Here is an 11,181-nt window from a genome sequence, read left to right as displayed (position 1 = left end):
CCACTGCTCTGCAGGCTGCTCAGAAACCAAACACCCACCAGAGCTGTCTTCCCAACTTGCCACCCTGCACTGTTTCCCTAGGGGACCTGCCCTGTGATGTTACAGAAGATTCCATACGCAGTTCTTTAGAGGATGAATACCAGTGTGGTACACTCGTCACGTGAACCCAGCCATCCAGACAGGTTGAACAGGTTGGGCTATGCCGAGTGTGAGAACCTGGGCGATCTGCTCAGTGCTCTGTGTCTCTAGGTAACAGGGGAAAACTCAAATGAGTTACTGATCAAGCCCTGGACAAAGACAGGGATGATTGTTCTTTGGGTCAAGACAGAAATTTAGGTATCTAACAAAACACAGACCAGAAAACCCATCCTGCTGCAGATGGCTTTGAGGAGTACCCATTTAGAAGAGGTGACGATAACTTGGGAGACAAGTGTTGAGATCAAGTGTTGAGATCGGTATGATTCAGAGCGGAATCAGGATGGGTTTCAGACAGGTATCAGGATGGCCCATGCTGAAATGTGGATATTGCTCTGGAAGCCAGGATCACTATGATGACCAAGGCTATGACTGCAGGATAGGCAGTGGCAGGAGAGAATTTGGTAGTGGGTACTGCAGGGTTGCTGACTACAGAGAAGGTGAGGACTCCGATGACAGGTATGACAGATGGGACGATTGGTCATAGAGCTCCACGGATGATTACTCTCCCGATGATTATAGGCACGATGGCAGAACCCCACCCCCAACCCCAAACTGAATCTAAAGCCTTGGAATATTCCCAAGGAAGATGCTTCCTTTGCTAGTACCTCCCAGCAGAGTTGAGCAGCTTCTATCTTTGGAAGGGCAAAGCCTGTTGTCACAGCTGCTAGAGAAGAAAAGTAGAAGGGAACGGGGCTACAGAAGGAACAGGAGGCATTGCAGCGTCAGCTGGACGAACCAAAACTAGATGGCCAACCCCAGGAGAGACACTGGTGGGCCAAATGAAGAAGCTCAAGAAAGAGAACAGTTGAGGACAGGAAGCGAGTCATGGCAGACTGAGGCCGCAGTTACATCTGGTAGAAATACACAAAGAAGAGGCTCTCGAAAATGAGCCATTCGATAGAGAAGACTGCCATTTCCAGTCTCTAAACCTCCTAAATTGATTGGCCTCTAAAGGTAATGCCAGCCCCTCTACCAAAGGAGCATGCGCGGGGAAAGCGATGCTCTAACCCTCCTGCTCGACACAGAGCTCAGACACAGCGACAGAGAGAAAGGAGCTCTGGCTCAGCCCTCTGAGGAACAGGGACCACGGGAATGAGATGGAGAGGAAAGCTGGCAAAAAGACTCAAGACTCCGGATCTGCCCAAGCAAAAGATATCTGAGGAGAATCCAGCCCCCAACTTCAGTTCTGCAAGCAAGAATGCTCCTCCCTCCTGGATGGCGAAGACAGACTTGAGAGAGGAAACCACACTGTGCAGACCTCCACATCCTGTGCTTTCTCCTAGTCTCTCTGCCCTGGAGCACTCAAGGGCAAATCAAACTAGTCCTGCACATCCTGTTTCACCCCTTCTAAACACTGCCCTGTCTAAACTTTCAAATATGTCCACATTCTTTAAAAACCTTATCCCTCTGGTCACCCCATGCTCCTAATGACAGTGTCAGCCTCCCCAAAGCGGTCTCTGTAAATCACACCCCTGGTCTCACAGGCCTGTTGTCTTGGGCACCAGAAGCTGTGGTTTCTCTCAAGTGAACCAGCTCTGTGATATCTTTGGCTCCTGCTGCCACTCTGCCCCCAGTCTGCCTGTTCCTGGAGCTTCACTTCTCTACCCTTGGAGGTCAGAGTACTCCGATTGATGGACATGCATGGTGACTAGGGGTGTATAAATGAGGAGAATGGAGTTGGAGCCCTTCAGCCTTGACTGGGGTGGTTTGAGGTTTCTGTAAGTTTCCTTCATGGGCGCCCATGCTAGTGCTTGGGTTTATAAGGTGACCTATGTTGTGAGGTTTTTCTGCTCGAGAGGGTTGGTTTCTTAGCTTCCCTCAAGAAGCTAAGGATAATTGTGGGCATGGGGACCTTGGGAGAGGGTTGAAGGGGGGAGAGAGGCAGGGAGGGGAACAGAGAAAAATGTAGAGATCAATAAAAAATAAATAAAAAAGAATAAAGGATAATGCAAAGAACTATTGAATAAGGCTTCTCTTGCAACACAGTAGCTTGACCTATCTGCATTGCTGTGCATCATTGTAGAGGTCAGCTCCAAAGACAGCAAGTTTTCCTGTTGCAGTAAGTCAGGGCCCCTGCAGACAAATGCGACTTTGGTCTTAACGTGTAAGCCCTGGGCTTGCTGAGCAGGAGCGCTGGTTTAGTGGGCTGCATCAGTGGGCATGGCAAGAACTTATCCAGCGGGCTTGATTGGCCATAGCTAGGAAGCAGGCTTTTAGAGAGGTACCCACAGCTGAATGGGTAAAAACCCATCGGTTGTGGACAATGGAGAGGTAATTAGCCCTCTTCATGTCTATTTCCCTTCCTGACAGAGGCATGCCGCCATGCCTCACTCTCCTACGTTGCTCCTCTGTTAAAATAAAATCAGGGGTCAACTTACACGTTCCTGAATACATCAAAATTTGTGCAAAAATATCTTCTATGAAAATTATTTGTAATCTGTAGACATTACTTGGGGGATGTCTTGAGATGTAAAATCCCATCCTTAGGGTTGAGGGTTTGTTGTGTATTTTTTTTTCCTTCAAATAAATCTAGCCTTTAAAGTTGAAAGAAATAAAGAGAAAGAACAGAAGAAAGAAAGAGAGAAGAGAAGAGAAGAGAAGAGAAGAGAAGAGAAGAGAAGAGAAGAGAAGAGAAGAGAAGAAAAAACTCTTAAGCCTAGGGCACATCCGGTTGGTTTTCCGTTGCTCCCCACAGTTCTGCCCCCACCCCTCTGGGTAAAATGTACACCATGGCTGGCCCCCCCTAATCTGAGGCACACTTCCTGCTGTTTTTCCCACATGGTACAGTCTGTTGGGATTCCATCTTGCTGGGCATGCTAGATTTTTTTTCTTGCCTCAGGGAGCAGAGAGGTCATTTGCAAGATTCTTGTTAATTGTACCACTCTGCCTCCCTTCAAGCCATCTCAGCATCCTGGCCACGCCCTAAGTGAGAATCAGTTTTCTTACTCAAATCATAACCAAGTTTTTTGTTTGTTTGCTTGTTTTTTGGTGCCCATTCATCTCTGATGTTCCAAAAGTAAAGCAAAGTGTAGCATCTCTCCTTTCTGAACGCAGCACCTTGGACTGCTCAGCCATCCCCCCAATGCTGCCTTATTTTCTAAGCTAGCATACATCCCTGGTGGTATGGTACCAGTTCACCCGGTAACAAGTGCCCAGGGGTATTTACTTTAAGCCATCCAAAGACTCCGGTTCAGCAGCCAAAATAAAGGGAAGAAAGCATGCTGAAGCCGGCCCGCATTTTCTGAGAGCCCCCAGTTCTCGCATGCAGGCTTGGAGCATCCAGATTCTGTTCCAGTTCAGAGTGGGGGCCTTCAGTGGCCCAAGCTTGGAACAGGCACTTCCCTTCCTTGTTTGAGAGACCAAGTCACTGTCCAGAAAGAGGCCCTTGGGCCTAAAACTTGCCGGATACAGAAAGGAGACCATGTGACTATTTTTAAAAGTTATGATCTTGACAATGTTTGGAATTGTTTTCCTTAGATGTGCATGGTGCTGAGCGTGGTAACTCACACCTATAACCCCAATATGCGGGAGGCTGAGGGTTGCTGAGAGTCTGAGGCTAGCCTGGACTACAAAGTGCATTTGATGCTAGGTGGGCATACAGTGTGAGACTCGTCTTAAGAAAATCAACCAGATAAAATGTCTGCAGGAAAAGGTCTGGTTTCTGCGACAGCGTACATGGGCTGATCATTACAACTGTCCATTAAAAGTAGGACTTGAGAACTTTCACTGTGATATGGTGAAAACAGCCTTTGTGTCTGCCTCCTAAGTCAGGTGTCCTTGGTGACCTTCCAGCGAGATCTCAGATGGGGTGCCCTGTGCTTACCCCCCACCCTAAGCTCACCCAGATTCTAGAATTTCAGAGTGCCAGTTTTGTCCCTTCAGTGCACAGAGGTGGAAAGCCTAAAATGGGCTTTGAGCATCTAGAGGCAGTTATCGATTCTGAGAGGCTGCCAGAGGCCTACCTCAGAAGTGATATGCAGGGCCTGCTCCCCTTCCCATGGGATCCCCTCAAAAAAGACAGTTAAGTGTTAGGCCAGGTGTGTTTCAGCCACTTCTCTTCAGTCCCAGAGCTCAAGGCAGCAGTGGGGAGGGGCGGGACGGGGCAGGGCAGGGCGGGGTGGGGCGGGGCAGGTGAGGCTAGGTAAGAAGATTCTGAAGTCCACTTCAGCACGGAAAGAGGAACAAAGACACCCGCGGACCTGGATGGGTGGCTGCCAGCTGCGGGGCACCACACCCAGGGGCCAGCTGTGTAGATCTGCGGACAAGAGCACAGGGCGGTCATGGCAAGACCAAAGGCCTGCACCTAAAATCGGCGCAGAAGGCATGGAATTCTGGCTGGTTGCCTGGCTGAGGCTGGGGCTGGGACCAAAAGAGCCAAAGAAATGTTCTCAGGATTGTCCTTCAACAGTAAGGTTTTCTGATTTCGGTGTAATCAAGAAGTTTATGCCGACTTCACGCAAAGAAAACAGGAATCCAAGTGAGTGAGCAGTCTGCAGAAAGCGAGGCTTGTGTGATCTGGACATGCACCGAACAGGGAAGTAAGGGTACCCTGTTCCGATTACACAGGACTGGTCTCTAGAAACATAATGCCCCCTTCCTTTCTCCCAGAACCACTAGCGTTGATGTTTGAGCATTGGTGAAACGTAGTTTTTAATTTCACACCTCAGAGAGCCCAGCTGAATGCTTCATAACACCGTCAACAGAAGTTGGGCCAAGCACGGCAGACAAGCTGGGAGTAAAGCTTCCCTGATGCCTACACCCTGGGACTGCAAGGAGACAAGACAGCTGCTACCAAACTGGTCGGCTAAGGCCACAGAAATGTGTCTTCTGGTGTTGGGCTGTGGGCGCCAGTCTCTCTGACAAAGCCATGTTAACACTGCTTGCGCCGAACAGAATCCCTTTCCCCGGAGCCATCCAGGAAAGTTGCCTCATTTCTTCCTCGACTTCGTTTTGGTGGTGTCGTAAGCACGGACTATTTCCTCCTGGGTGACAGCTCCATGCTCTTCTTGGGAAAAGGCATACCCGTCTACAAAGAAACGCACAAGAAGAAGTGGATTAGGGAACATTCTAGACCAGTGGTTTTCAAGCTTCCAGATGCCGACACCCTTTAATACAGTTCCTCATGTTGTGCTGACCCCCGACCATAAAATTATTTTGTTGCTACTTCATCACTGTAATTTTGCTACTGTTTGTATTGTGAATTATAAGGTAAATCTCTGTGTTTTCCCATGGTCATAGGCATCCCCTGTGAAAGGGTCGTTTGACCCAAAGGGTCACGACCCACAAGTTGAGAAATGCTGCTCTGGACTAAGGATGAACTACTTTCCAGGAAAACCCCACTGAACTGTGTGGTCACTGAACTTTCTTAGCCGTGGATACAGGTACCTGAGATGAAGACACCTGTGACAGCAAAGGGGACATGGTCAAGAGGGATTGAGGTGGCAGGGGCCGATCAAACAGGGGTGGGAATGGCTCAGAGTGGAAGGACTGTGTTTCCTGTGGCTGGAAAAAATACCATGGACCAGGTGAAGTATAAACTGGACGTTTGTTTAGTTCACAGTTCCATAGACTCAGAGTCCAACGTCAGGAGGCCGTACCTGGTGAGGACTTCCTTGCTGCGACACAGCATGGAGGGTATCATACTCACTCCTAGACAACAATGTTAATCTACTATCTGCAATAGAGCTCACGTGACACCGTCACCCCTAAAGCGTCCCCCTCCACTCGGTCATCAGAGCAATTGCATGCCCACATGTATTCTGCAGGGCACTCAAACCACAGCAGGCAGGTTTTCTAATTTCGGGGTGCTCAATGTAGAGAATGTAAACAGGGACTAGTGGGTCATGATCCCACTCCCCTACCATCTATCAAGACGCAAGGTCCCTCATCAGCCTGATGCTATTTATAAACCTGTCAGGAAAGACACCCTTAAGAGCAAAGTTGTCAAAGCACATGGGATGCTTGTAGAGTCCCAGTTCATATGTCAGACTGGTTCCGGCAGGTGAGTAATTGAAGTGGGTTTGTTGCTGAGTAGTAGAGGAGAAAGAACACGCCAGAGGGCAGATTTAGTGAATAGGTCCATGACCACAGAAGGACTGAGCCTCACAGGGTGATAAAACAAGCATCACTTCTATACACAGCTTGAAAATGGCTCAAGGGACCCGCCCATTGGTGACACACGATACTACGTTCCCACTTCTCAGCTGAGGAAAACTGAGACCCAGAGACGTTTTTACTTCCCTAAGTCACAGATCCAGGAAGCAAAGTTGGGCAGTGTGACAACTCCTGAGAACTCTTGCTGTGGCAGAAGGACAGAAGTCTGAGCGCTCATCAGTTAGACGTCCCCGCCAGAAGACAGTCAAATCCTGACAGTTGTCGGGATCCTGTCTTCCTACTGTGCTTTATCAATGGAGCTGTCTGACTACTGATGTGCTATTTTTAAACATTTTTCTTTTTTTGTAGTGTGTGGGATGGAACCCAAGGCCTCCTGCATCCTAGGTAAGCGCTCTGAGTCATACCCTCCCTCTCCCGCCATATTCTCTAATAGGACAAAAAGAAATCAGAAAAGGCAGGCAGCTGTCAGCTTGTTGATTGGGTGGGTAATCTCCTCAGATGTTTACGGAGAGTAAAGTCTGCAGGGTGGGAAGACACAGTCACAAGCAGGACAGGCTGGCAGAAGGCTGTAGGGGAAAACTCCATGCTGTTGTTCATTTGTGTGGCCAGAACCCAGAATACCTGTCCCTAGGCTGGCTTCCTGTCCTTCAGGAGAATGAGCCTGTCAGCTACTCCACAGAATTCTAAAGGCTTGGATGGGCCCCAAGGATTCTCAGGCATGGTGGGCACAGACACTGGGGGTCCCTGAGGACACAGGGTCTGGGCAGTCAGGAGGAAACTTCAGACCTGGCAGTCATAGGAGGGAAGATGAAGTCAGGGAGACTGAGAAAGCAGGGAAAGTGGGAAGATTTGACCCTGTGTGAGCAGAGATGCAGAGACACAGACTCCTGCCTGCTGCCCATTTCCAGCAAAAATGAAACCCCAAACAGGAAGTCCCACCTGTGATATTTTATTTGTATTTTAATAAATATAGCTTGCCTGAATATCAGAGTATAAAGCTAAGTCACTAGAGGCCAGGGAGTGGTGGCTCACACCTTTAGTCCCAGGACTTGGGAGACAGGAGGCAGACGGATCTCTGTGAGTTCAAGGCCCCCTGAGCTACACAAGGTGGATCCAGAAACAGATCCAGGTGGTGGTGGCTCACACCTTAAACCCCAGTGTTTGAGAGGCACACACTTTTAGTCCCAGCACTAGGGAGGTGGAGACAGGAGTGATATGGCTGGGTGGAGAGAGATCTATAAAGAAGAGACAGGAACTAACTGGAGTGTGGAGCCTGAGGTTTGGTGAAGACACAGTGCTCTCTAGGCAGTCTGAGGATCACCCCCCTTTGGTCTGAGCATTGGTAGAGGTAAAAGGTCTCTCTAGTGGCTTACTGCTCTGCTTCTCTGATCTTCAGCCTTAACCCCTATATCTGTCTTTGGGTTTTTATTATTGGGGCTGCATCCACCATGTGGTCATCATAGAAAGCAGCTCCCAGTGTAGCATGGGCCCCATAGCCAGGCCAAAGCCAAATGGAGGCTGGGGAGAGGGTTCAGCAGGTGCTTGCTGTTCAAACTGGGGAACTGGCTTTGATCCCTGGGACCCACATAAAGGTGGAAGGAGAGACTGAACCTACAAAGTTGTCCTCTGACCTACACACACACATACCTGGTACTCCCCAGAAGTGGGGTGGTCCCTGAGTAGAGGCAGAAGCCAGCCTGGCTGGGAATTTCCACTGAAGCCACACCCTGTTCTCAGGCCCTGGGGACAGCAGCTGCTGTGGGACAATGGTTTTACCCTGTAAAGATTTGTTTCTCGTACTTGTTTAAGAAAATGCTGATTGGCCAGTAGCTAGGCAGGAAGTAGAGGCGGGGCAATGAGAACAGGAGAATTCTGGGAAGAAGAAAGACTCAGTCTGCAGCCGTCATCCTGACACAAGATGTGACTGTCTCGCTGAGAAAGGTACCAAGTCATGTGGCTAACACAGACAAGAATTATGGCTAGAATAAATTATAAGTGTTAATAAGATAGATAGATAGATAATAAATAAATAAATAAATAAATAAATAAATAAATAAATAAATAAATAAATGGGGCTGGAGAGATGGCTCAGAGGTTAAGAGCACTGGCTGTTTTTCCAAAGGTCCTGAGTTCAATTCCCAGCAACCACATGGTGGCTCACAACCCTCTGTGATGAAATCTGGTGCCCTCTTCTGGTGTACAGGCATACATGCAGGCAGAATGTTGTATACATAATAAATAAATAAATAAAATAAAATTAAAATAAAAAAAGAGTTAATTAGAAGCCTGAGCTAATAGGCCAACAAGTTTATAATTAATGTAGACCTGTATTTCTTTGGAACTGAACGACTGGACCTGGATGGACAGAAACCTCTGTCAACAAGGGGCTTCCTTATGGTGCTGTCCACACAGGTGGCCTTGCTTCACACATCTTGCTTCTGTGAGGTAAGGAACAAAGGCTGTGTCTCACCCCTGTTCCCAAAGATCTTCTAGAGATGGGCCATGGCTTGCTGGAGTTCTCTGTGAAGAGGAGGGGCTTCTCCCCCTCTGCCTCATCTCTGTCCAGGTCCCTGCCCTGACCACGCACAAGGTGTGCTTTGTGAGGCATTTTTACTGCGGTCCAAGAGGACAGTCTTTCTTGGAATAGTTTAAAGCAAAATCTAGTTCAAAACAACAAGAACAACAACGAAACCCTAGTGTGTCCTTTGGTACCAAGGCTGTGTTACCACAGTTAACCTTGATGATGTGCATTCTCTAGGCCTCTAACAAGGAATGTTTTGTGTGTCCCTGAGGGCCATCAGGTCCCCGCAGCTGTCCCTCGATGGGATGTACTGCTGGAATGACGGCTGTGCCTGTGGCTGCTGCAACCCACCGGGGAGACCCTTCAGTCTGAAGGAAGCCATTGTGGTCAAGGGCAGGCTTTCCAGAGAGAGTCTAGGAATGAGGTAAGAGGGGAGAGGACTACTGTGCTCCCTCTAAGAAGATGGCATTCTCAGTGGGCTGGGCATCTATCCTGGATTGTGACCAGATGGCTGGAGTACCAGGGGCACAAAAGGGAACTTCTGGTCCTTGCTTGACCGTTACTAGGCTTTGTAGCCTTGGACTGGTGAAGCTGTCTGGGTTTGGCTTTGCTTCTCTGTAAGATGAAATGGCCTGGGACAAGGCAAGTCCTACCTCTAATAGCTCCAGTCCTTCCTGAGGGCTCCAGGATGCTTCACCTCGAAAACTGCTAAGCTTTTTAGGTCTCTGTGTGTATCTGTGTTTGTGTGTGTGTGTGTGTGTATGTGTGTAGGGGGGGATACTGACTGGTTTTGTGTGTCAACTTGACACAAGCTAGAGTCGTCAGAGAGGAAGGAGCCTCCAGTTGAGGAAATGCCTCCATGAGACCCAGCTGTAAGGCATTTTCTTAATTAGTGATCAGTGGGGGAGGGCCCAGCCCATGGTGGGTGGTGCTATCCCTGTGCTGCTGGTCCTGGGTTCTATAAGAAGGTGGTGCTGAGCAAGTCATGGGAAGCAAGTCAGTAAGCAGCTCCTGTCCATGGCCTCTGCATCAGCTCCCTCCTCCAGGTTCCTGTCCTGTTTGAGCTCCTGTCCTTGACTTCTTCAGTGATGAACAGCAATGCTGAGGTGTAAGCCAAGTAAACCCTTCCTCCCCCACTTGCATTTTGGTCATGGTGTTGCATCACAGTAATAGAACCCCTAACTAAGATAGGGGATTATGGATGAAGGTTGTGAGTGAATGAATGTTAAGATATAAATATTATTAGGGTTAACACAAACATAAGTAATCAAAACATAAGTAAATGAATAATAAAGACTAGTTAGGGGTGTTGTTTTGGACACCCAACTCTGGAAGAGTCTTAATTTCATGGCTACAGAGGCTGGTAAGGGGCTGCCTCAGTTAACTCTGTGTGAGGGTTTCTAGGCTTCACTTCTGAGAGACAGGCAATTATTCTTTCTCATTCTGACCTGTTCTCAGGTGAGCAGAGTGTGACCAAATGGCCTTCCTGAGGCGGAAGGATAGTAAGTTCAAAGCTAGGTGGGGCAACAGATTGAGAATCATCTCAATGGGAAGTGAAAAGAGTTCTGGCACTCTTGATCAATGGCAGGGGGCTTGCCTGGTGTAAGGTTCTGGTTCCCTCTTGAATGCAAAGGAAGGAAAGGAGGAAGAGAGGGAGGGAGGGAGGGAGGCAGGGAGGACCACGTGCTGATAGATTTATCCTAGGAAGGGGTAAGGTTTTCCCAGGCAGAAAATCTCTCCTTTTAGAAACCATGCTTGATGGGAGTTAGGTTGGCACAGGTCCAGTGAAAACATAGGTCATGGGGTCACTCACTGACTCCACCTGCTGACCCCAAAGCCTGGCCAGGAAATAGGGTTTCTTTCTAGATTAATTTGGAGAACATTCATCTGGTATTTGCACCCCAACTCTCTATATTTCCCACTTGAGTTCATCATAGGACGTCTTGGTGGGGAGCTGGGGACCTAGAGGAAGCATTTCCTGATCCAACTTGGGAACCTCCCTGGCTCCTGCTCCTAGATCCCACCGGAATCTATGAAGGGCTCACGGGAGGGGCAGCAATGGAGAGGTGTGTGGTTTATTTCTTTAGTTGTTTTGTTTTGTTGGGGTAGAACATTTGGTGAAAGTCAAGTCGACAAAGTCAAGTCATTCCCCCTCCCCCCATTTTAGAATAAAATTCTTACTCTCCATTTCCTTGATCCTGAAATCTGATAGTAGTTTAACGAAAGTATTATTTCAGAGGTGATGCGAACCATGGTGCTGATGAGGAAATTCAGAATGTGTAAGAAATACTGATCTCGGCCGGGCAGTGGTGGTACACGCCTTTAATCCCAGCACTCGGGAGGCAGAG

General features: G+C 48.5%; 1 protein-coding gene and 1 pseudogene across 1 annotated transcript in view; one reads left to right on the top strand and one right to left on the bottom strand.

Annotated features, from left to right (window-relative positions):
- The first annotated feature begins 45 nt into the window (after nt 1-45).
- On the top strand, nt 46-2,294 carry LOC102000063 (annotated as a pseudogene).
- Nucleotides 2,295-2,809: 515 nt separating this feature from the next.
- Nucleotides 2,810-11,181, bottom strand: part of Atp8a2 (ATPase phospholipid transporting 8A2) — a 568,947-nt gene continuing 560,575 nt past the window's right edge. The window contains exon 35 of the mRNA XM_026783162.1: nt 2,810-5,224. Within this exon, the coding sequence (XP_026638963.1) occupies nt 5,127-5,224 (98 nt within the window). The 3' untranslated portion in view covers nt 2,810-5,126. The remainder of the gene's footprint in view (nt 5,225-11,181) is intronic.

Source organism: Microtus ochrogaster, chromosome 17 (genome assembly GCF_000317375.1).
Source record: "Microtus ochrogaster isolate Prairie Vole_2 chromosome 17, MicOch1.0, whole genome shotgun sequence".
Lineage (NCBI taxonomy): Eukaryota > Metazoa > Chordata > Mammalia > Rodentia > Cricetidae > Microtus > Microtus ochrogaster.
Note: the sequence above shows the minus strand (reverse complement) of the source record. Positions and strands in the feature narration are given on the sequence as shown.